This window comes from Colletotrichum jinshuiense, chromosome 8 (assembly GCF_051148585.1).
Source record: "Colletotrichum jinshuiense chromosome 8, complete sequence".
Lineage (NCBI taxonomy): Eukaryota > Fungi > Ascomycota > Sordariomycetes > Glomerellales > Glomerellaceae > Colletotrichum > Colletotrichum jinshuiense.
This window is the reverse complement of record NC_139315.1, coordinates 2,984,901-3,012,156: the sequence shown is the minus strand read 5'-3', so window position 1 is coordinate 3,012,156 and position 27,256 is coordinate 2,984,901. Positions and strand designations below refer to the sequence as shown.

The 27,256-nt window shown below is 34.8% G+C and overlaps 2 protein-coding genes across 2 annotated transcripts; one reads left to right on the top strand and one right to left on the bottom strand.

The window, feature by feature from the left end:
* Window positions 1-7,629: 7,629 nt before the first annotated feature.
* Window positions 7,630-8,868, top strand: EsH8_VIII_000802 (uncharacterized protein; the record flags this gene model as incomplete). The annotated part of the gene is made up of 1 exon (XM_083269844.1): window positions 7,630-8,868. The coding sequence occupies one exon, from the start codon at window positions 7,630-7,632 to the stop codon at window positions 8,866-8,868; it is 1,239 nt and encodes a 412-aa protein (XP_083129612.1).
* A 560-nt stretch (window positions 8,869-9,428) lies between these two features.
* EsH8_VIII_000801 (Sodium/hydrogen exchanger family-domain-containing protein) lies at window positions 9,429-12,315 on the bottom strand (the record flags this gene model as incomplete). The annotated part of the gene is made up of 5 exons (XM_083269843.1): window positions 9,429-10,799; window positions 10,880-11,442; window positions 11,502-11,601; window positions 11,672-12,088; window positions 12,154-12,315. The coding sequence occupies 5 exons, from the start codon at window positions 12,313-12,315 to the stop codon at window positions 9,429-9,431; spliced, it is 2,613 nt and encodes an 870-aa protein (XP_083129611.1).
* Between the last annotated feature and the right edge of the window lie 14,941 nt (window positions 12,316-27,256).

The window sequence follows — 27,256 nt, the reverse complement described above, 5'->3', positions numbered from 1 at the left end:
GAACGATGAGAGAGTCCAAGTAATAAAGGAAACCCGGGGGGTTTTTTTTTGTGACGAAAGATTAGTCGGCTTGGTGGGCACGGGTTTATGACTCAGTCCAGACAGAAATAGATGCTGGCGATGAGTTGCAAAAGCAAGCAAAGCAAGACAGGGCAAGCTTTAGGTGCTTTTGTAACAAGAGGCAGGGGAGAGGAGGAAGGCCAATGAGGCTGCGACTAAAGCTCGCGACGACGGCGACGAAGAAGGACGGAGGACAGGCCTAGAGAGACGACATGAAGACCGAGGGGCGGAACGGTGGATGGTTTTATCAATGCCCGGCACGCACCGATATGGGCACCAGAGGCAGAGGCAGAGGCGAATGACAATGGCCAGTCGCGTTATCAAAGAAAATCTCGAGCCATTATTTATTAGTAGAAAGGATTATCATTTGCTGGATCATCGGGGACCAGTCCACGATGGGGCACTGGCGTGGATCACTGGCGGCATGGCAACTGCACCAGTTCCCAGTACCAGGAGTCAAGCACAAGGACCTAGACTGTACTTTGCAGGCCAAGGAGCTGGCCCAGATGGGATGGGACGGGATGTCGAGGGGATCCAGTTGCTGTTCATTCTGGAAGAGATGTGGATGTGGATAGGCGAAGGCGAGACCAAGGCCCCCCCGGTCCGAAGACTAGCGCGAAGCCCTTATCCTAGTCAAAAATTTCTCGCATGCAATGTAGTGTCAGGGAACGTGTTTAGTGCGTGGTACGGCTATATGGCGATGGAACGCCTTTTGCAGCGCAGCGCCGCGCCTCCGGGGGGCCAAGGGGAGGTGGCGCCGTAAGCCAGTTACCGAAGAGACTGGACTGGGCTATTCCTACCATACTCTTCTCTCAGCTACAAGCACTTTAAAACATACCATCTGTGTGGAGTTGGATGCATCGACAAGATGGATGGTGGGATGGTGGGGATGGCGGCACGGCATGCCAAATCGCACGGGGGCCTAGCAGAAGCAGTAGAGCGCAGGTATCCAAGGTAATCAGCGATACGACACGACATGACTGGCTTGATGACAACTTGACCTTGCTGACTTCAGTCACGGCCAAGTGGGAAGCCGAGGAAGAACTTCTACCGCTAGGCGGGCATCGAATGGAGGGCCGGGGTGGTCAAGCTCTGCCCGGTCGGTGCGTCTTCTTTGCGGCTAGGAACGTTGTTCGATCTCGTTCAGTTTCTTTTTGCCATGTCACGTCAGAAATGCGCATTGCCGGACGCCACAGAAACGCCATCCAAGGAGAGCATACTATGCACAGGGCATGTGAGATGGCGAAGCATGAAGAGTGCGACAGGATGAGGAAGAGAGAGATGGCGCTTAAGAAATGCGCAGGTCAGTACGCATGCAGCTCCAGGTAAGCAGGGATGATATGGATACACAGGTCGGGCGACCTCAAAGTGAAATGGTTGTCTAGAGTGGGCATGCCGGGCAACATGTCTGCGAGGGGAAATCTTAGCAGATTGATTTCCCACATAGGTCCGCGGCCGAAGACCAAAAAAGACGCGTCCACGTCGTAACAAAAGTGCGTGCAGACGGATGGGTCCTGGGTAGGTAGGGCAGGGGCTGGCACCTGGGAGGAAGAAGGCCCCCCCCCCCCATTGAGAGAAGACATGGCTACAAATGACTGTGAGCAAGGCAGAGTAAGTTGCGGATACCTACCCACATTGAATAAGGTATGGAGAAGAGTCAGGTTAATTACTGGCTAGCTGGGCAGCTTTAAGATGCGGAAACTGCAAGGCTAAAGCAGGGAACCTTGGGTCGGTGAGCAGCTCGTTCTTAATTAAGGGACCTTGGCTTCTATACCTACCTGCCACCCTCTTACCCTCCTCACTTGACCCATGCCTCAGGTAATAATTCGCCTTGCTGCAGCATGTTCCGTTGCGACACCAGCTACTGCATCCAAGCAAAAATGGAACAGCTGAACGTTACAGCATCTTTTCTTTTTTCACCTCCCCCTTCCCCTTTCGTCTTTCTATTCTCGGTTGCCTGGCCGTATTTCTCTCTCCTTTCTCTCCCTTTCCATGCCACGTCCCTTCCCGCTGTCTTCTCTGCAGAGAAAGTGGGGTCGGGCGTTCGATCGTCGGCTGCACCTTTTCCTGAGCATGTTGAGGAGTAGGTACCTCTCTCTGTACGTACCCAATTGAACTTCAAACTGCCCAAATAGGGACCCCCAGACCCCAGGACCTCCGGTTGTCAGCTTCGGAGGCGGGTGTGATTGATGAGGCTGATTGGTTTGAGCCACCCGACGCTAGTCCGTTCTCAGGCTCAGCATCCGCGACCGGGCGGGGCCGTATCTGCGACCTGCGATAACGTCGCTGGAGGTCTGGACAATGAATGGTCCGGCTTTGCAACATCCAATCCTCGCTTCTTTGTCGTATTTCTCCTTCTCTAGCGCCGTCTGACAAGCGCTATCGGCCAGCACCACCTCGTGGAGTCTCTCCGTCAGCCTACCCTCCAAAATTCCATCAATTATTGTAGCCTCCTCTCACATCACCAAACAGCCAAGCTCACCTTGGATGTAAGACACAAATGGCCATAGGCCATATGCCACGTCCCGAACCTCGCCAAGCCGGCTACGTCCACCGTTGCGCAATGTCTTGCCTTGGGCGCTTCTGTTTCTTAGCATTGTTCCAGTTTGCGCTCGGCCGGAGCAGTGTTGAGCCACTCAGCCCCTCCATCGGGATCCGGAGAGCCCCTTTGTCGCCCTTTCCCACATGGCCCACCCCAGATAGCGGCGTATCTGCCACTACCACTACCAAACCCAAGGTCTGGATTTGCGGACGATAGCGAATCACGGATAGCACAAATCACCCGGTCCGGTCCACTCCATCGATCGGGCAGATACGTGCAGCTTACTTCAGCCGCCTTCACCCAGCCTGGCATTTGCCACTTGTCTGGGCGATAGGAAACCCCCGGCCTACCCTGCCGCGGATTCCCATTCCAATTGCAATTGCCAGCGCAGTTCGCTTTGGCCCACCCCCACGAATTGAGAGGTGCATAGTAGGGGGGATAACGGCACTAGTGCATCACCACCACACCACCCACCATACGAGGACCAGAACCAGCTGCCCGGCTTCCCCGCCCAAGTCAAAGCCCCGGAAAGTACAATAAGGAACCGAACCGATTAAGATAGGCACGACGGGGCTTCTCTTGCCAGAGCCGATTCCCGTTCAGCCAAAGTACTAATGGCATCTTGTCCGCAAACGATAGCCGGTCAACTCCATCCAGTAGCCATTCCTTGTTGTCCGCGCTGCCCGCCTGCTTGACCTGGCCGACGGAGAGAAGTGGCAGCCGTCAGTGGCATAGTATGCCATACGACAACACCGTAACAATATTCATTAGCGACTGACTGATGCAGCTTTTCTTCAAATGCGGCGGGCTGCGAATCTGTGCACTTAGTTTGTTGAACTGCCTAATGCAAACTTTGCTCTTGTGGCTATTTTCTAGTTCACATGTTGTACAAGTGCAAACCGCGGTGCATCATCCACGGTGCTCATTGCAGATCAGGACTTGCGTGATACGAGTCGCCATAAGCTTACCTACCGTGGTTCATCCCAACACAAATTAGCTGAGCGACCGCACCTTTGAACACAGTTGACGAGCTGCATTCTGCAGTGCGAGGTGCTGTCGTTGCACGGTACCTTAGCACCGCACACCTAAAACATCATTGGGTGTCACTCTCCAATGCTTCGAATCTGTCTTGAGACGGTGCCCATGCGTCGCGACTTCCCTGCCATGGACCATCTGTTTATAATCGGATGGCAACTTCATTTCTACTGTCCGTCCCATGTAATGCCTAACCCAAGCAGTCAGGTGCAAACACTAAATAATCGCAAACATATGACAGGGCAGAATTCCACAGGTAGAGGGCGCCGGACACATGCCCCGAACGGGTGTTTCCTTATCTTGAGCCCGTTTTTTCGTGTGCGGAAATTGCTGAAGATAATGGCGCCCGGGGCGGAATGTCTGTGATCGGCATTGACCAACCAATCAATGTTCATTTCGCGGTCACAATTTCGGACGTCGTGAAATGAAACAAATACCTTATGCCGACTTGGTTGTGGCGGCGATGATGACAAGCAGAACGACGGATAACCGACTGGCCAGCTGTTATCACCAAGCCGCAGTTGGTTTGAGGCGCAATTTCCCCTCACATAACGTTTGACAAGGGGGCTCCGATGGCCAACCTCACAGACAACAGAGTGCCTGCGTATCTGCTTAATGCCCATTTCTCACATCCACCATAATTCTGGTCGACAACAATAACACATCACCTTGGCTGTAACCGCGGCTCGGATCCGGCCTACGGAAGGCAGCCGGAGAAGCCATGCCTTTCTCCACCGCTTCCCGGGTGGAGACACACCGGTACAAGTGATACGTGACTGAGCCTTTGTATCTTATCGGCCTTGCTTGGAGGCAATCGAGGGATAATCAATAATCGAAAGGCACAATGAAGGAAGGCAAACCGATGGGCGACTCTTAGCTCGATGGAGACATTGGGGAGCGTATGCGCAATGGCCCTATGCTTGAGATCAGCTTGATCGCGGGACCCGGCATCAGAAGAATTGACGTCGTTGCGATCACCAACATAATGCTGCCCATGGCTGTCTCTCGAGGGGTTAATGATTCGCTTCCCCGATGACTGGCGCCTCAGCTGCCATACGCCAACAGTAATTGGAAAACCAATGGCCACATTCCATGCCACGGTTGTCGTGGTTGCTGCGCCGCATCTTTGTCGGCAGATCCATGTGACTGGGCAGAAATGCCAGCACTAGGCTTGTTGACTTCTCGCTATCGATACCGGCATCCATGTCTGCGATTGACAATGGGCGACACCGCACAAACTTAATCGTCGGAATACATCCGAACTCCGGGTTTCTCAGGAGAAGGGCCAAGGACAGGCGGGGGGAACCGACGGATATTGATGTCTTGTAGTTCTCGAGCATGGCTATCGTGATTATACATATCCAGGACTCCCCCACTTCGCAGCTGGGCAGCCTTTCAAGGTACTGTCGCGTGACACGACACCAAATTGGCACTTGTACAGTATTTATCGTTGGGATCATCAATCAAACACCGGTATCGAATCCGTACGTTCGCTTGGTCGCGCTCGATTAGTACCATGGCATCGCGGACCACAACTTGCTTTTGTCGCACGGCTAATCCGTGCAAGCACAGAGGTGACCACAGGGACTGGGATAATTGTGCGACTAGCAGCTTCGACTGTGGCCCAAAGTCAGAGCTGAACGCTATGTACTACTCAAGCTTCATTCAGTAGAGTTCGTAGGGGTAGGGTGGACGGCAACCTAGTCATATAATGCATCACTAGCCAGGAGGAGGGGGAACCAAGCTACCAACACAGCCCTACCGCAAATATATTGACATGCGGTGCGTTGGGGCAACTGTGTCTGCCAACCGGGTGATTTTGCAAGGCTGCTACGATGTCTCGCCGATCTCCGGGCAATGTGAATCAATCGGAGATGATACAATGGGTCAGATTTGGGTTGGTGGTTCGGCAGCTGATGATCTCATACCAGCTTGCTCTGCCTCTCTACTGGCCTCTTTATATGCACCGAGCCGTTTGTTTAGTAACAGCACCGTCATTGTTGAATGCAGTAGGGCTGACGGCAGTATCGTGACAACAAATGCCTATGCAATCCCGATATCAGCCGGCAAGCACCTCAGTAATAACTATTCCCAGTGCCCTCAGTGGGGCTAACTCGGATGGAACTTAACTTGTTCGGGTCAATCGATGTTATGCTACCAAATCGACAATAATGACAACAGTCATCGCTTCTTGTCAATGTTTAATGTCAGAATCACAACGAGAGGTGCTACGGCTTATACTACCAACGAGCGGCGGTGGCAAAGGCCAAACCAATTTGAATGGGACTGATTGCGCACCATGGAAGCATGTCATTGAACGTATTGAAAACCCATCGCCAGAGATCGTAGAGTTCGGCACGCAGCCACCTCGAAATATTAAGAAGGACAGGACCGACCCTACTGTGATGAGAAAACAGCGTCATCGGTAACAGCCGGACGGACAGTGGCAACGGGGGGAAATAGCCAGCGTCTAGTATTGGCTGCAGCAGAAATTTGAATATCTCCCAGGCCACCTTAGAAGAACTGGCTGCAAATGCCGCTGTTGTGATCATTGGCACGGAGGTCCTGCATGACGGAAGAGGGAGGCGGGCGATAGGCTCAAGATTACCGCATCCTGCCACACAGGAAGCGCGCAGGAGGCGCGTACAGGAGAGGCCGCGTGCGAAAATGCGTGTATATTGAAGGGTCTCGCCTGATGATGTGACTGAATGCGCGCATCATCGTTTGATCCGTAACTAGCGCAGGCCTTCTGTACGAAGCCATGCTAATTGGATGGGGGAAAGGGTGGGAATTAGGTCGAATGTTGGAGCCCTAATTATCAGAGGCTTCGCGGTACAGAGCAGGGTTCCAGGCACATTTGTATTGCTGCGTTGTGCTGTGCGGTGATGTATGAGGTATGGTGTGAGTGGCTAACCATCCAGGCGGCGCTGCAGTGTTTGCGCAGTGCTGCGATGCGATACGTTGGACGGGTGAGGGCAATGGCGATGGCGATGGCGAGAAGTGAGATGAGGTGGCTGCGGATGGGGATTCGTTAGCAACAAAGCTAGACACTGAACGCGGGGCTTACCTCATATGACGTCATAAGCTGGACCCTGCATATCATTGTACTGGGTCCTCGTTCTGTAACCCCAGTTGTCAACCTCGGAAATGAAGCTTTTCATTCGCTCCATTCGCCAACCAACGCATCTAGCGTGCTGCCGGCACCGCTGCCCTGCTGTCACTCCCCTGCTGTATTCTTGCTTGGTGCAATGCTTCGCATGGATTCCTCACTCCAAGACATGGCAAGACTGTTATAGTAGACTGACTTCCAGTGCAAAACCACAATTTGGCAGTACAACGAGTCACTCAAGTTTGCCCTATTATAAGCACAGGCAGGCTTTGCTGAGGTGTCTACATAATGCTATAGACAAACTGCCATTGCCATACTCCGTCACTTCTCCCTTCAGCGCCCTGTCATTGGCACTGACCGGCTGGCACTGGACCCAAGGATCCTCCCAGTGAGGCGACGAGCCCTGGGTGCATGCACGGGATTGGGGCCCCTCGAAGACCCGCATCCACCAAACCCCCCGCAAAACTTCAGCGGTCAGCCGATCGCCTGCCTGCGTGTGACGCTATCCTCGTCAAACCCGTCCGGTCTTACTCCCGGTCTCTGGCGCGTCGTCTTGTCTGCTCTTCAACCCACTGGTTGCTTTCCCTCTCATCCAATCTCTTGGGTCATATGCCTGACCTACCAACCAACCCACCACTCTCCCTGCCACACCCCTCCCCCCCCGTCCCTCTTTATCGATCAAGGCTGCCTTCGTGACTGTTATATACACGACCCAAGCTCCCCTCCCTCCATGACATTACTCTTCTCATATTTTTCCTGGCATGGCTGACTCCGCGCCCCTTATATCTCCCCATCCACTAGTAACATCTTTCTCCTCCCGCCTCACACCTCCTCGTTCATCTTCTACCATTCCTAGCCTTACAGACGACGATCCTGGACAATAATGGGCCGCCCTCATCGTCGAGGAATTGACGTCGATCCGGATTCATACGAGTCCTATAGTCGCGCCTACGATCCTGCCGCTGACTTATACGACCAAAATCCCCCTCGCGGTCGCAGCCCTGGTGCCCGCCGTCGCAACAGGTCGGAACCCGCCGCCACTGCTACTGCCTACGACGACTATGAGCGGGGTCCCGTGCCCAGAGAACACCGCGAGAGCCGCAAATACCGCAAGGAAACTGAACCAGACATCTACGTGCCTCACTCAGAATCGACGCAAGATCGCAAGAGTCACAAAACCCGTTACTACGATGATGGAGCACCTGCCAGCCGTGCACGAAGCCACGGTCGTTCCACCGATGTCTACCCCCGTGCCGCTAATAACTACAACGACTTTAACGCGTACGAACCGGCCTCTCGTCGCGGTCGCGAGCGACAACATGCATACCATCCGCCGCGAACAAGTGATACAAGGCGCAACAAGTATTCCGATTTTGAACCGGACCCTCGTCAAAGCGATAAACGACGTCCCCGATACGCCGACCACGAGTCCGCCGACCCCCGTACTGCCGAGCCATACCGTTCCCGATATCAAGATTATGATGACGAGCCGCGTGGAGGTGACAAAAGACAACCGCGCTACGCTGACTACGAGGGTGTCCCTCGCCGGGGCAGTGACACAAATCGAGGCCGGTATGCCAACTACGATTCTGACCTCCGGTCCCATCAGAGGGATCATGCTTCCCAGGGTCGCGGTCGCTGGGGGAATGGCTCCCCCGACCGATACGTCCAGCCTACGGGGCAACGCTCTGCCAGAGGCCGGTCCATGCCCAGAAATGGTGCAATGGGAGGCGGTGCCTCAGGGGGCACTCGGCCCCGAGCCAAATCTGCGGTGGGGTATGCCGCCTTGGGCGAAGCTGCTCAAACTGCCTTTAGAGTCGGAAGTCAGGCGGCTCTTCAAATGCGGAACGAACCCGGACCCTGGATTGGTGAGAAAGGCACGCGTGTGGCCACAGCTGCCCTTGGCGCCGCCCTTGTCGATACATTTGTCGGTCACAAGGCCACCAACATGAAGGGCGGCATGCGGCATCAAGCGTTACGTCAAGCATGTGAGATGGGCATTCGCAACTTTGTCATGCAGCCCGCCGTCAATACAGCGAATCGCCGCAGTAGCAGCGGCGGTGCTGGTCACAGTGGTAGCCACGCTACTAGTCACGGTAGTGGTGGACGAAGACGACACTGACAAAGTCGGCATCAACGAAATCCATTCGCTTCATTTTTTCTTCATTAGCCAGGGCGTTCTCCACTGTTTTGTTTTTTGTTAAGGGTGGCGTTCTGGTCTGCCGCATGGGCATGGCTCTTTGGCTTGGGAATTAAATATTGAACGTGGCGGTTACTTGTTTCAACTGGGACTATACTAGAAAATAAGCAGTTCAAGAGCGGGAGCAGACGGCATAACTTGTACCATATCAGCATGGCAAATGAATTATGATTATCATGGGTACAACGTAATCAACCGCACAAGGAAATTGGGGATTAGACGGTCACTCCATCTCAGCCAAGAATCTAAAATACGACGAGATTATATATCATTTGGGTATTATGCATGAACATCGTGAAATCGACAACCACGTGACGGCCGAGCCCTCAATGGTGACAACATCGAACCCTACTACTACACTACTTGACATGCATGGGTTCGTATGTAAAGTCAGCCAGCTTGACCCGATTTCAAGCACTGGCAACTCCGGCAACAGATTTAGCGACCACGCTAATGACATAGGGGCACAGGCGGCGGTATCATCAATTCGTAGCAGCCTTGGCTTGGACGACTAGCAAGTCTGCCTTTACGCCAGATGCAATGAAGGCACCGGCAGCCAATCCCAAGCACTCCCTGATTTCTTCTGATACCCTGATGGAGGAGCTCCCGTCCACGGGTTTGTCAGTAATCCGGCGGCCCAGGACAATCAGATTATGCCAGGTGATCTCCCGCGAATCAGTGCGAATGCCTGAAGCGGCATAGCTCGAGGCGGCCTCGATAGCATTGCTGGCAGATGAGGTCTCAAACTTGACGCGCGAGACCACATCAGCAGGCGTATGGGCCGACACAAAGCCAAAGTAATCAACGTCGTTAGTTTGGGATTCGCGACTGGCCGCCGGAGCATAGTGCACCACTGTTGCTGTGGCATTGTGCTTCTCGCAAAGTTGCAACACCAGTCTGAGAGCGAGTTTGTCGTCGTTACCCCCGAAGTATGGCATGAAAATGTGATGAGACTTGTTTGTGACAGGGATGGTCGGGATATCATGGTGAATATCGCTGAACGAGTAAGCCCGCATGAGCTTACCGCGATCAAGGCCATTGTCAGTGGCAGGCTGAGGCGCGCTACCTTTAGGAAAGAAAATGCCTATGTTGTGCTCGGTAGAAGCAAGGATCGATTTGGCGAATCCTGTGTATGTCGACGCAAGCTTGTTGCTGGCGCCATCTGCCGAAGGAACTTGGGAATCCACTAAGCTGCCACTTTCGCTCCAGGGAACAAGAACAAGATCGGACGAGATATCAGATGATTTGGACAGGAGAGCTTCCGCGAAGCGCGTTTCAGGCATGATCGAAACTTCGCCAGAAACAGCAACCTTCAGGAATTGTCCCACGGTCCGGAAGATATTGACCACTGGATCGTTCCGACTGAAATCGTCGACCTGCGATACAGTCATCACCGAAGAGTCACGGTCAGTAAGGTGTAGCAGGCGGAAGCCATGAGCCCGCACGGCTTTGATACCATTGGACGAGGCCAAACCAACCGTATCTGACTGCACTCCACCCTTCTCGTCATTGCCGATGTAGTGGCTGCTGGAAGGCGACTGCTTGCCAAACAGCGAAACAAGATTGAGTAGGGCCGGCATGTTGTCCAGTCGAAGATATACCAGTAGGCGCTGGATGCGGTCATTAGTTGGCTTGGCAAAGTCCACTTCATCAGTACCGCCACTGTGGTTTGAGATGGCTTCACCAGTATCCCAATCGATTTCACCACGCTTCCAAGCCTCAAGCTTCTTCTGGTACCAGTGGGGGTACAGAAACGAGGTCAGTGGAGTGGTGATAAAGGTAGTCAAGAGAGCCATGACGACGAAGATTGTGAATGTCCTGGTGCTAAGGATTCTGGCTTGGAGGCCAATGTTCTGTCTCTCGGATTAGCGCGTTTTTATACCTTTTTACATTTTTTTTTGGCTGTCACGAAGCAAGAAATAGGAACACTCACGAGAACAATCAACTCGACAAGACCTTTACAGCTCATCAAGGCTCCGATAGAGAAAGACTCTCTCCATACCAAACCATTCAGTCGAGCGGCGACACTAGCGCCAATGATCTTGGTAAAGAAGGCGGTCAAAGTCACGGCAAAGACGTATCCCCAAGTAATACCGCTGTTCAAAAGCCCCAGGTTGGTGTTTAATCCGGAAAGAGTGAAGTACAAGGGCAGGAAGAGAGCGCCAATCAAGTCTTCCAACTTCTCAGTGACTTTAATGGCAAACCCATTCTCTCGCGGGAGAATGAGGCCAACCATGAAGCCACCAAAGATAGCATGTACGCCAATAATGCCAGTGAAAAAGGCCGAGGCAAGGGCAATCAGAAGAATCAGGGCAATCATGCTCTGCGAGGGCCCATTCTCGATACTCCCAGTCCGGCGCAGTACCCATACCAATACTGGTCTGACGGCGTACATGAGAAAGATCATGTAGCCAACACACGCTAGGAGAATCCAGAGAGCTGAGAGGCCATTTCCTGCGTTGGCGAGTGCAACGCAAAGAGCAAGCAGAATCCAGCCTAGAAAGCCGTCAGGGTGGTCCTCCTTGGTATGCAGTGTGGCGTGTGATAAGACTTACCTACGACATCGTTTGCAACACCAGCCGAAAGCACAATGACTCCAACAGATGTGTCAAGCAGTTTCAGTTCTGTCAGTATTCGGCAGAGAACAGGGAATGCCTAGATGTCAGGTGTTAGTCGAATACCCAGCACAGCTTAATAGTGCGAGTGCTGCAATGGTTGACTTTACCGTTATTGCAATGGCAACGCCAATGAATAGCATATATATGCTAAAGTCGATATGCATGACGCCTTCATCGCCGGAAAAGTCGTTATACAACCCCCAAGCAAGAGCACAGCCAAGGGCAAAAGGAAGGGCCAAGCCTGCGAATGCGACGGAAGTGGCGACGCGCCAGTTACTGACGAGGAAGCGGACATCTGTTTCTAGGCCGATGAGGAAGAGGTAAAGAACGAGACCAAGATTGGCAACTAGAGTGAGGTTCGGGATAGACTCGGTAGGGAATATGGCAGCGCGAAACCCAGGGATGCGACCCATAACCGAGGGACCCAGGACAATTCCACCAATAACTTCTGCAATCACTCGTGGTTGACGGATTTTGGACAACGGCCAGTGTAGGAGATGGCAGACAATGATGATGAGTCCAGCCTACAGTTAACAGCGAGCGTTAGTCAGGAGTAATGAGTGGGTAAAGAATATGGGAAAATACGGACCTGGATAATGAAAATGGTGATGGGATCCTTTGGGTTGTAGTGCGAGGGATTTGCACCCTCAATAACACCGCCTTGGGAAGGAGCTCTGCTCCCGCCGGTGCTGGAAGTTGGCGCGGCCGATGATGTGGCCGTCGCCGTCAACAGCGAGGTGATGGACGACATGTTGGCGGGTCTTGGCCTGATGGTGGTTATGCGACTCTCAGGAGACTGACAATGCGACGGTGTTTAGTCAGAATCGCATATCCATGCTTCGCAAGAAGATCAACTCGACGGTTGGTGATAGAGTGTGCAAAAGCGAGAGCAGGAGAGGTGTCTTTTATGGAGTTGCCAAGATGAGAGAACAGGTTTTGTTTGTTGGTACTGTGCTAACGCTGGCGGGAAAGAAAGGTATTTTGGTGACCAAGTTAGCCGCGTAAGATATTGGTTTGTTTGTTCCGTCTGACCAAATTAACGGGTTGGCTCATGTATATTGCTTCTGCCGCGCCGCCGCCGCCAATGCTGGTGTTGGTGAATGATAAATTGGCAATGGTGGTGTTCGACCGCCTTGTGGGATGCAGGTGGTGTCGGAACTGGTGTGGTGGTTTGGTCACTTGCCTTCCCCGCGGATTAGTTTGCAACACGTGAAGATGTTTTGGAGAAGAAGGGGGGGCAGATTGTGGAGGTGGAGGAGGCTGGGTTAGGGACCAACCTATCTCCTAAGTAGTGTCTTGTCCCCGCTGCCCACCAATCATCCAGGTTCTGGGCTGTCAGTAGTTGATTGACACGACGCCAAGATTAAACAGCCGGGACGACCACCAGGCAGGGTGCATGCTTGGCTGCACACAGCTCTTAGGATTCGTCATATTTGCGGATGCGGGCGTCTTAGATGGAGAATGGCGTAGGTTTACGTGAGGCACTAGCCAAGGATACTGATTCAAGCCATCCAGCAGTTATACCGCCCCTTTGGGTTTCCAACTAATTGGGGTGGCAGTCCAGTTAGCACATTGGACGCAACGAATCCAGCAATGGAATATGATAGGTAACGCAGGGCTCAATACGTACTTTGCGCTATGTCATGAATCAAGAACGGTCGAGACCCCGGGCGATTCCTGATTGCGCCTGACCGCTATAATTGTAATCGGTGCCCAATAGAGAGAACGTCCAATTCAAAGTCAGGAGATTGGGGCAGCGAGATACCAGAAGACTGTACTGCACGTACCACGATGTGGATCCGGAGTTAGGACATGGCAATGCGGATAGAGTTGGAGAAAGTGGGACAGTGCGGGGCACACCAAATGATCTGTTCACTGGTCTGGACCAATCCATTCACCTCATTGAGTTATGACTGGGGGAAGAGCGGTAAGGAACGTGTCCACATGATATCTCTCGTTTAGGTTTGCGATATGCAACATCAACAACTTGACATCGGACATCAAGCACTGGCTGTATGGCTGCGTGTAAGATAATTACAATACTGGCGGGAACACAGGGTGATCTCAAGGTCAACCTAGCTTGTTTCTTTCTAAGTACTATCACACGTCTAGCACACGTGAATATACCTAAAACAGTAAGTGTAAGATTAATAAATCCTGTTATTAGCAGAAAATGTTATAAAAACTTTAATTAATAGGCTATAGCAAGAAGTATATTTTAGTAAGCACTATAAAACAGTCTATTCTTCTATAATCTAGCTATTAATAGCGCTTAAATATACTTTAGACGCTTTATATAAATAAGTTTTATAAGTTGAAAAATACTTACCTTTATATATATACTATGTAACTATAAAAAATAGAAAATAACTATACTTTAGTTTTATATAGTTATTATAATAAAGCGTAAGATTATAGTATGTTATTATATCTCTGTAGACTATTTTTTAAAATAACTAATCAGCCTATATAAAGTTACTAGTTACTTTATATAAAACCTCTATATATAGGCTAGATTTATATAGTTTATATATTTTAAATAAATAATACTACTTTTAACTTTAAATAGCTTTTATTAGAAAGTTTTATTATTTAATAATGATAAATTTAGCTTTATTTATTTACTTATAATAATTTTCTATTACTATTAGGTAGTATATTACCTATTAGTACTATTTTTATACATTTTTCTTTTTTATTATTTTTCTGTATTAAAGACTAGTTAAAAATATTATTTATATAAATATAAAATTATATATTATAATAAAGCTTAAAAAGATATTTATAGTAAAATGTCACGAGGCGAAATCTAGGCAGGTTGACACACTGCTGTGTTAACTTATTTGTAAATACTTAAAGGTGAAGAAGGAAAGATTCTCTACAGCGGAGCTAAGCTGGCCAGCTGCGCCTTTATAGGCTATAGCAAACGATCTCTAGTTACATGCTCTATCACGTGATTACAAGTCGGCCTCGTCTAGCGGTGCTCTCTATACGTTCCACTAGCGCCGTGATAAAAAAATATATAGTAAATAGTTAATTATAGTATATAGTCTATCTTTTATTAGTTTTTAAACTATTTATATAAGCTAATTAAGCTATATTATATAAAGTTAGTTAAAAATATTAATTATTTTAATCTTTATAGGTTTTTTAAACGTTTTTAATAAGTTTATATATTATAATTAATCTTTTTATAATTACTGTATTAGTATCTATTTAATTTCTCTACTTTAATATAAATATTTATTTAAAATATAGATTTATCTTTAGTATTAATAATTACTCTTTATATTTAATTATCTTTACTTTAACTATATTAAATAACTCTTTAAATATAGTTAAAAGTTTTAACAATTAAGTATTTATTAAATACTTTCTTTACTATGTAAATATTATAGCTTTTAGCTTTTAAGATAGTTAATTTATATATTAACTTATTAATACTTTTGAAATATAACTTAACTACTATATGATTAATAAGCTTTTATAATATTAGTTAACTTTTTTAAGGAAAAAAAAGCTTTATATATTATAGCTAAAGTCTTTAAATATTAAAAGCTTTAGTAATTTAGCTGTAAATTAAAGAGTATTAAAAGTTTTAATTTAAAATTTAATAATATTAAATTTATAACTTTAAAGATAAAAAAAATAAACTTAATCTATTAGAAACTAGTAGATATTTTTAAGTAAATAGATCTATATTAAATATAAAGTAATATACTTTTACTAATATATAATATAGATATATATATATATAGATATATATATATATATTATTCTTTTAACTTCTTATTATATAAAACCTTTAATAAATTAAAATAACTAATATAAATAACCTAAAGCTTATATAATAAATAAATAAATATATAGAAAGTAATAATATTATTTTTAAATTATAGTTAGCATTATATAGAGTTTTCTATTATTTATAGTTTAATTTATATTACATAATATTATTTAAAGAGATAATTAAGTTTATATATATATTATTAGTTATATTAGAAATCTTTATTTAATTATATTAATAGTTTATTTTAAAATTATAATCTTCTTTATTATAGTTATCTTTATTAATACAAGATAATTTTATAATATTTATTTAAAATATTAATTATAAAGTTCTAAGATATTATTAATAAAGACTACTTTTATATAAATAGTTTTAAATTATTTAAGTAGCTTTAAACATAAAGATAAATTAACTTTTTATTTAAAGAAGGATTTATATTTATATATAGGGAAACATTATTATAAAGATATAAAATATAAACTTAAAGAAAAGTAAATAACTTACTATAATAGACAACTTATTATATATATATATTTTACTACTAAATAATAGTAAGATAATATTTTATATATTACTTTATATATTACTTTAATAGCTTAAAAATAAGTATATACTTTTTATTATAATAATACTTTACTTATAAAATATTAAGAAATAAAAGTAATTCTATAAAAATATATTATTTTATATAGTATAGAATTAGGACAATAATTATACTATTAAGTCTATAGTTTATATATATTATAGTATTTAAATATTTAGTAATTTAATTTAATAAAAGACTTTTAAATATATAATAAAGCAAATATTTTCTTTTACGTAACTATTTAAAAATGTTATATTTATCTATAAAGAAATATATAAAATATACTATAATAATAAGTAAATAATATACTTAATATTAATAGAAAACAGAATAACTAAATAACTTTATAATATTAATATATAAAATAAATTATTATCTTAAAAATATAGTAATTAGTTTTAAAGTAATATATATATTAATAAATATAATACTAATATATAAACTTATTAAATACTTAATGTATATAAAGCTTAACTATTTAAAAGCTTTTTTAATCTTTAAAATAAATATAATAAAGTAGATTTAAATCTATTTTAAATAATAAAATAAAATAAATAGTAAATATAAGTTTAAATGTTATTTAACTAAAATATAATTTATTAGCTAGAAAGCATTATATTACTTTAATAGAAGTTATAATAATAATAATAATATATAATTAAATAAAAACTAAACCCTATTTATATTTAGTTTTTATAAAAAGACTACTATATAAATATTAATAATATAATTTAAATAATATAGTTATTTTTAAAATTTAGTAGACTATTAATAAAGTTATTAATATTTATATAATAATAAAATAATATATTATAGTTTAATATTATATTATAATAGACCTCTTTAAGTATAGCTATATATATAAAGTGCTAATAAAAAAGATTTAATTTATATATAAAGTAATAGTTTAAAGAAGTAAAATAAAGTAAATATATATTACTATATTATTACTATATTATAATAGTAGCTGTATGATTTAAATAGATTATTATATTAATTAGCTTATAAGTAAAGTATTAATTTAGTTTTTATATAGAAAAATAAATTTTATTACTTAGTATTAGTTATTTTTTAAAATAAGTATCTAGTTTTAAAATATTAAATATACTATAGATATAGTATTTAGTATATATACTACTAGACTATTTAAACTACTATTTATATAGATTTAAATATAAAGTTCTTTTAATATACTTATAAATAAACTCTATTAAAATAAGGATAAAACATCTTTAATAAATATATTTAAAGTTAAAAACCTTTAGTTAAAAGGATATATATATATATATATATATATATATATTATTATTATTATTTATAAATATTTATCTATATTAACTAATCTACTTTTATTTAGCTTTTTATAGGAAAAAAAGCTTTAAGTAGAAAAGTCTTTAAAGCCTTTTATAAATACTACTTTAAAAGTATAAAACTTTTAAATAATAACTATAAATATTATTATTATATTTTAAATTATATTATTATTATATTTTAAATTATATTACTTATTATATTTTAATAAATATAGTTATTTCTTTAGTTTTTATATTTATAATAGCTTTAAATAAAAAAGTACTTTATATTATAAATTATATATAATTTAATTTATATATAACTATAATAATAGGCTTATAATATAAATAGCTAGCTATAATATATTATAGTAAGTATATAGTACAAATTAACAATTAAGTAGTTAAACTAATACATCTTTAATTATATTAGGTTTATTAATATATTATATAATTTTCTTATACTTTTAAAGAAATAAACTACTTTTTACCTTTTCTTTAGGTTATTATATACTACTTTTTTTTAAAAAAAAGGAAAAAAGAGATAAATAAAAGATATCTAAAGAAAAAACTATTATTAGTTTTAATATAACTAATACTTATTACCTGTTATTATTCTTTAATTTATTTATTAATATAGTTTCTAGCTTTACTTTAAAGTACTATTTAAATAAATATCTAGCTAGATACTATAAAGTTAGCTTATATATAGTAGCTTTATATTAAGTAATAATCAACTTTATAAAATAGCTACTAAGATAAATAAATAGTCTAGTAGAGCAAGATAATATATAATAATTTTATACAATTAAGTATTTACTTTTTAACTATAGTTAAATTATATATTATTAACGAAAAGCTAACTTAGATATAAAGCTATAACTTATATAATATATATATAGTAAGCAATATAACATAGTAAGTAATATACTTCTTATTACTAGTAAGATTATGGTTTTTAAATATTTATAAAACTTTTAATTTATACTTAAAACTTATATTAATATATATATATATATTTCGATAGCACTTAAATACTAGAAAATAATATTTTAAAATTAAAATCTAAATTTAACTTTAGAAGTCTAGAATACCTTATTAATAAGATCTTTATATAATTACTATACTAATATTATAATAAAAATTTTCTAAATATTATATTTCTAAATTTAACTCTTATTAAGACTTAGGCTTAATTTTCTATAAGTTTTAAGCCTAAATTAAGATTTCTAAAAATACTTTAAAATAGCGATTTTACTAGTAATAAGAAGTATATTACTTACTATATTCTATTACGTACTATATATATATTCTATTAATTATTAGTAGATTTAAATTTATTATTAAAAATAATAGCAAGTATCTTTTGTATTATTATATTTTTAAATATAATATAATAGTATTATTAGTAAAAATCGATTTTAAAAACGCTTATATTAATAAAATACTATATTATTCTTTTCTACTTTTAATAGTTTTATTAATATATTAAGTAGTTTTATATAATAAGTAGAAAGTAATATAATATTATTAGTAAATTTTAATTATATATTTCTTTCTTTAAATATTACTAATATAAAAATAAAACTATAAGATTTAGAATTCTAACTATTTAAAGCTGAAAGCTAAAAATAAAACAAAAATACGTATTAATAATAAACTAAAGTTTTAAAAAACTTAAAATAAACTATAGCTATAGACTTAAAATAGTATTATTTAAAAAGCCTTATAAAAAGCAAGTAAGTACTATTATAGCGTTATTTATATATATTAAAAGATTTAAATTATAACTATAAGAAAAAAAGTTTAATAGTAAATTTTTATAGTATTATTAATTAATTAAAATACAATATATTTAATAAAAGAAGAACTTTGTTTATAAAAAAGATCTATTATTTTATAAATAAAGTTATTTAAAATAAAGACTATTTAGTAATACTATAGTAATTTAAAGTTAAATTATATAGATTATATAAAGATAATTAAAATAACTTTAAAAGAGTTTATTAAAAATATTTAAAGATATTAGTAAATATATTAAAGTATTTAATCTCTAAAATATAAACTATATAGATACTTATAGTTATTATTAATCTTAGTAAATTTAGTTTAAGAGAGTAATATAAACTATATTGTTAAAATATTTAAAAACGTTTTTAATAATAAAGTAAAATATAATATAATCTTTATTATTATATATAAATAATATTATTTAGGATATATTTTATTATTATTTAGTAGGAGTTAATATTCTAGGCCTTTATAGGTAGTCTAGTATAGTTTATAGTCTATAGAAGCAAACTATAGTATATATTACCTGATAATATAATATTTCTAGCTTATACTAAATATTAATAGTTTAATTTAGTTTAAAATAGTTAATAGTATAAAACAGCTGCTAGATTAGACCTTACTTTAACTATTACTATATATATATATCAGTAAAGCTTAAATTATAAGTAGATATACTACTAATAAAAGCCTTAGACACCACCCTAATAGTATTTACTTTATTAAACCTACTGCTAAATTTATTAAACTTTAATTAATAAAAACTATCTTTATATAATTATAATAATAAAAAGAAATTATTAATCTTAAGTTGTATTTAAATAGTATTATTATAAAAATATTTTAATTATATTATAATAGTAATTATTATATATAAGCTCTACTTTTAAAAGCTATAATATTTAATTTTACTAGTAATCTTTAATATATATTTATTAATATAATTTTAAAGTATATAAAGTATTACAACTATACTAAAGGCGGTGTAATATAGTATAGTATACACCTATAGGTATAAGTAGCTATAAGATACCTCTATTAAGCCTATTACTAAACGCCTAGCTTTATATATATTCTACTATATATAATATAACAGCCTTTTAATATAACTAAATACTTTTACCTATAAGAACCTTATTTTTATACTTCTAGCCTGTTATAGTTATAAGCCTAGCTTCTATAAGACCTTCTCTATAAGTATAAAAGTAGGTAAGTGTTTTATACCTTTTCCTATTATTACATAATATACTATTAAGTCTAATATAGGTATTACTACTAGCATCTTAATAAAAGGTATATATTTAGATATATATAAAAACTAGCTTAACCAGCTTTTATAACTATAATATATAGCTAGAAGCTACTTTATATAATACTTTATTAATCTAGACAGCCTAGATATACCTCTTTAATATATTAAACCGCTTTAAAAGGTTACTTTAGAGGAGGTTATTACTAAGTAATAAAAAGCGTTTTAAAAGAACTATAAGGTATACCTAAAGGTGTAAGAAAACAGGTAAAATACTAGTAGTATATCCTTTTTAATAAGCTTAAATAATATCAGCTAGATTCTAGTAACTAATATAAAGGCTTAAATATATATAAAGCTACTTCTATTAGTAAAAGTATTTTATAAAGACGTTTTATAAAAGTATTTAATAAAGTAGAAAGATTATATATAAAACGCTTAAAAGTATAATTAATATATTACTTAATATTATATAGTTAAAAAATATATTATTAAAACTATTAATAAACAACTTCTAGTAAGTATTTAGATTTAATTAAAGTAAAAAGGTAAAACTATTATATAATTTTTTATATATATACTTAAAAGCTAAATAACTTTTATAAACTTAATTTTATATTTATTAGTTTAAAAAGATTATACTATAAATCTTTTTAAGATATAATAAGATAATATAAACGCTTTTATATAATATAAAAAGTAAAACTAATATTATATAAATATATATATATATATATATATATATAAAGCTTTAAAGGTTATTAAAGTAGTTATTATTAAATAGTTTTTTAAAGCTATTAAAATATATTTAGCTTTATAATAAGCTATAAATAAATACTATAAGCTAATAAGTTTAAAATATATTAAAAAACTAATTTAACCTTTAGAAGTATATAAAAGGCTATTTAATATATTTTATAATAATAATTTTACTTTTAAAATTACCTTTAAAGAATTAAGCGTTTATGTTACTTTTATATTATGTTTTAACTTATTTAAATATATACTAAAAAGTTAATATATTTACCTTTATAGTAAGGTATATAAATAAAGGCTAATAGAATATTATTACTTATAATATATATTTATAAAAAAAGCTATATAAAGATATAAACTTAACCTTATAAATAAAAAGATTATAAAAGTTAAAGATATAGTATTTTTAAGTATATAAAAAAGTATTTATAGTAAATTTTAAGTTAAAAGCTAGATTATAAGTAATAAAATAGTTATTAAAGATATATTTATTGATAAAAAAAGACATTAAAAAGCTAATAGTAATAGTAAAAAGATAAATATATTATATTTAAGGTTAATAGTTACCTCTTATAAATACTATAAAAAAGACTTAAAATATAATAATATAGTATTTAATATTTTTACTACTTTATATAATAGATTTTATCTTTTTTTAACTAGGATTATAATAGATAACTATAAAGTAATATACCTTATTAATAATAAAGACCTTTTAGTTTTAGGTTTTTATATACCTATAAATTTAAAAAAGTATATAAAAAGTATAATATTAAAGCTATTTATTTTTAAATATAATAAATAAGTTTTCTAAAACTACCTTAATAAACTAAAAGATAATACTATAAAAGATTTTATACTTAAAGATATAGTTTATATAAAAAACTTTTATATTAATATTATTTTAAAAGTATATTTATATTAAATATAAATTTAGTACTATAGATTTAATTATACTTTATATTTTAGATTACTTTAATAAAATATTATAATTAAGTAGCTAAAACGTTAAAGCAACTTAATATTCTTTAAATATAAATAACTTTCTAACTGTTTTTAATAAGGTTACTAAGTTTGTTTTAATAAGCTATATAAGACTTATATTTGTTATATAACTTATAAAGCTATTTTATAAACGCCCTACTTATTCTTTTTTATTTAAATAAGTAGATATTATAAAACTCTAATATCTTTATATAAGATATTTAACTCTAAAAGTATTATATTATCTTATATTAAATATAAAATGGGTTAGAATCTATAGTTTAATATATATTAAGTATAAATATTATATAAAAACCTATATTAGATAATATATCTTTTAAATGAAGTTAGAATTATAATTAGTAAGACCTTACTATTGTATCTTATAAAACCTATTTAACTACCTAAAGGCAACTTAAAAGGAGTTTATAGACGCCTTATAGATACTTATTATTAAAGATAAATACTTTAAATAGCTATTTATATTACTATTAATTAATAAAGTATATTAATATATCTTTAATATACTATTTAAGTTTAAAATATAAATATATAGATAATAAGGCTTAATAATTTATAAGATCTATTAGAATATTAAGTTTAAAATAATCGCTATTTAAGGTTTTATAGGATATAAAGACTAGATATAAAAGGTTAATATTAATATTAAGACCTTACTACTATATATTAAGAAACCTATAGGTAGAAGAGAATATATAAGTTAAAAAGTTATTATAAAAGGTATTAAGATATATATTATTATAGGCTTTTTAAAGTTAATGTAAGTTAAAATAATAATAGTAGCTGCCTTTTTATATAATATAAGCCTATATAAGGATTTTAAATAAATATCTTTAAATTAGATAAAAAAGGAATAATACTAATAGTACTTTTAATAGTAGGCATCTAAATATATTAATAAGTTAACTTAAGATTTATATTTATATTAAAAAGGTGTTTATACTTATAGCTATAAAGTACATCTACTTAACTATAAATATAAGATGGATTTTTAATATAAGTATTTTAAAGTAGTTTTATAAGCCTATATTAGATATCTAGTAGGCTATATACTAAATATATATAACCTATATAACATCTAGGTTTTTATATTTAACTAGATGATAATTATATATAACGTCTCCTTTAATAAGTCTTACTTTTATAAACTAGAAGACGTTATATAAGCCTTATTTAAAACTATAGCTAGCTTTATTATAAAAGAGATTAAAAAGCCTTATAATTACTTAAGCGTAATACTTAAGATGTTTAAAGAACTTAATATATTAAAAAAGCAACCTAATAAACTAGATATTACTATATAACTACTATAGATTTTAATTATAGCTGCTTAAAACGTTAAGTAGTAAAAGAAAACCTTAAAGAAAAAGGAAAAAGGCTTATTAACCTTTAAGTAAACTTTTAATCCTAAAAACATACTAAAGACTAAAGAGGGTAACTATATAGCTATTATATAGACTAAAAGTATAAAGACTACCTTACTAAGTATATAAATAGAAACTGTTAACCTAAAAACTATTTTTAATAGTATATAAAAATAATAGGAAGCTACTATAAAAGATGTAATATATATTACTAATAATAAGATTAATAATATATTTAAATAACTTTTAGAAGAGAAAGACCTACCTAAATATAAATAAGAGATTAAATACCTATTAAAACAACCTTTAGAGATACTTTCTTTATATTTAAGATATTTATAAAGTAACTATATACTACCTACTATAAAAGGTATATAATAAAGAAGAGATATAAAGGTATTTATAACCTTTACAACTTATATTAATAATAAATATAACTTATAATATAAAGATTATAATACCTTTTTTACTATATTTATACCTAATTAATAGAAAGTAAAAAAGAAAAGGATTTATAGATACTATATATTATATATAGCAGTATAAAATATAATATAAAAAGACTATTTAATATACTTTATAGTAATACTAAAAGAGAAATACTATATTAATAACATTATATAACTATTATAATCTTAAAAGGTAATTAACAAGCTTTTTAATAATTTATAACAACTATTTATTACTATAGTATATAAGGAGATTTAAAAGCTTATTTAAAAAGAAACTTAATAGATTATTAACTAAAATAAAGTATATATAAAACTACTACCTTTTAAATAGGTGTTTAACTATAAAGCTAACTAAAATAGATTTTTAAAACGTTATAAAATATAAATCTATATTTAAGGTGATCTCTAACTAGTAAATTTACTTTAAAGTATATATATTACAGCTTTTATAACATATATATTTTATATTATAATAGTATAAATAGTATAATTTAACTTAAAAGTATATTAATATAATATAATAAATACCTTTTAAATATAAAACAAGATAAATTAAATAAACTTCTCTACTATAAACTTCTAGATAGGTTTAAATATATAAAGAAATATATTAAACTAGATAAAGCTTTATATAGCCTATATAACGCCTTTCTACTTTAATATAAGGAGTTTTTAAAGACGTTTTATAACTTCAGCTTAGTTTCTTATAAAGAAGACTTATACCTATTTTAAGATCTAAAGCGTTAAGTTATAGTAATTTTTTATATAGATAATATTTAATACTCTTTTATAAAGACTATTAATTTAAAGTATAGTAAATTACTAATAGAATTAAATCTATATATAAAATTAAAAACTAAAGCCTAGTTAAATAGTATCTAAAAGTCTATATAATATAAAACAAGCTACTAAAAAAGATATATTTAGTTTACAACTTATATATTAAAAAGGTTGTAAAACGCTTTAAACTTATAAAAGGTATTTACTTAAGTATACTACTTCTATTAGTTAACTTCTAACTATATAAAGGATAAATAACTAAAGCCTAAGTAAAGAAATATTAAGAGAAGGTTAGTTTTATATTATATATAGTAATTATAGTATATCTAGATGTAGCCTTTATATTATTTTAACTCTTAAAGTTCTTTATAAACCTAGGTCTAGATTATATATATATAGCTAACTAAGTAATCTAATATCTATATATAATATAGTATGTATTAATCTACTTTAATAGCTTAAATGGTATATAAATTGTTTTTATTACTAGTAATATATCTTTAATAGATAATAAAATAATATATAAATCTTTATAAAGGTATATTATAATACTTTTTAGTAGTTTTATCTAATAAAAGACAACTTACTAAGCGATAGTTACTATATCTATAATAAAAGTAAAACTACTTAGCTTTAAGTAAATAGTTAAAAAGATAGTAACGCTTTAAAGACTCATTTTAGATATATATCTTTAGATCTAAAGAAAGTATAAAAAGTCTATTATAACAACTATTAGATAATTAAACTAGTTATAAGTAAAAGAAAGTATATCTTAATATAATTATAGTATATTAATATATAAAACCTTTAGTTATATTAAAAGTATAATACTACCTGGTTTAAGGTTATATATATACCTATAGATTTAATACTAGCTAATAGACTTATAAAGAACCTTCTTTATATAAAGTTTAAATACTTTAAAGCGTTTTTAAACCTATAAGATATATATTAATAGGTTATAAAAGGTAATAAAAGTAATATATAGAAAGTAAAAAAGTTTTTATTTTAGGTTAAAGCCTACTTATATTAAAGCTAAAGTAATCTACTTTAAAGGGTATATATATAAAGTATAAAACAACCGCCTTAAAGGGCTTTTAAAAAGATAAACCGCTTTAAAAGGCTTCTAGAGAGTATAACCGCTTTAAAGGGCTTTAAAAAGAATTTTTAACTACCTTAAAAGGCTAAATAAAACGTATTTACTAATACTAAAAGCAGTCTATTAGATCTTTTATTTTATTAAAAACCTAATAGCTTTTAGTAGCTAACTTTATAATATATACTAAAGTAGTAGTATTACTAATACTACCTTTAATAGGTTATATTAGGCTTTTAACTATAATAACAACCTTACTAAAGAAGATTAAAAAAGCTAATACTACCTTTAGGCCTTTTTCTCTTTTTTTCTTCTTCTTTTTTTCTTCCTCCTTTTTTACTTTTTTTAACTTTACGTTTACTTTTAATACTACTTAAACCGTTATATATACTACTTTTACCTCTTAAGAATACTATTAGTAAGTATATTTAAATTAAATAACTATAGGAATAAGCTTTTTATAAGTTTAATTAATTCTTTTTAAAAAAAGTATATAAGATAAAGTATTAGTAGTATAATAGCAGCTAGAATAGCTTAATAAAAGTAGTTATAATTAGATTTAATATATTTAAAATATTAATCCTTTTTTCTAATAAAAGCTAGTATAACGTCTTTATATATATAGTATATATTATCTAACTTATTAGTAAGTATAAAATATAAATAAGAAAGATAAAAAATAGTATTTAAAACGCTACAAGCCTTTTTTTTACTTATACTAGCTGTAGTATATACTTTACCTTTAGGAGTATATATTTTAGCTATATATATATTAAGATAAATACTTTTATATAATTTAAAAAAATAGAATACTTATAGGCCTTTTTAAAGCGTTTACTAGTATATTTAAGATTAAATATAGACTTAACTTTAAGCTTTAACCCTTTTTTTTATTTACACTTTTACTTTTATCTCTACTTAAGGGGTAGATATACTTTTTACCTTTAGAGGTAGAAGTAGTAGGTATAAATATAATAGGTAAGCCTTTAGGCTTAAGCTTAAAGGAATTAAATACTACTTAAAATATAATATATTTTAGTAAAAGCTTTATGATATATAACCAGCCTAACTACTTATACTATAGTATTATATATATATATATATATTTCTATATATATTTATTAATATAAAGCTATTAAAATAATACTCTATAATATATATATAATAATTTATATACTTTACTTGTTAGTTACTAAAGAAAAAAAAAAGAAGATAAAAGTAGGCTGCTAATAAAATATTAATCTATAGCTTACAGCTAGCCAGCTAGTAATAATAAATTTAATAATATAATATAAAGCAGGTATAATACCTGTTTTATAACTATTTACTTTATTTTTAACATATATAAAACGTCTTTTATTATCCCTTTTATTTAAAAATAGAAGTAAAAACAACTAAGTAGTATTAAAAGGCTATTATAATATATAAAGCTAGCTGTAAATAGCTTTGTAGTTAAAGGGGTGTATTATAACTATACTAAAGGCGGTATAGTATAGTATATTATATACTTATAGGTATAAGTAGCTATAAG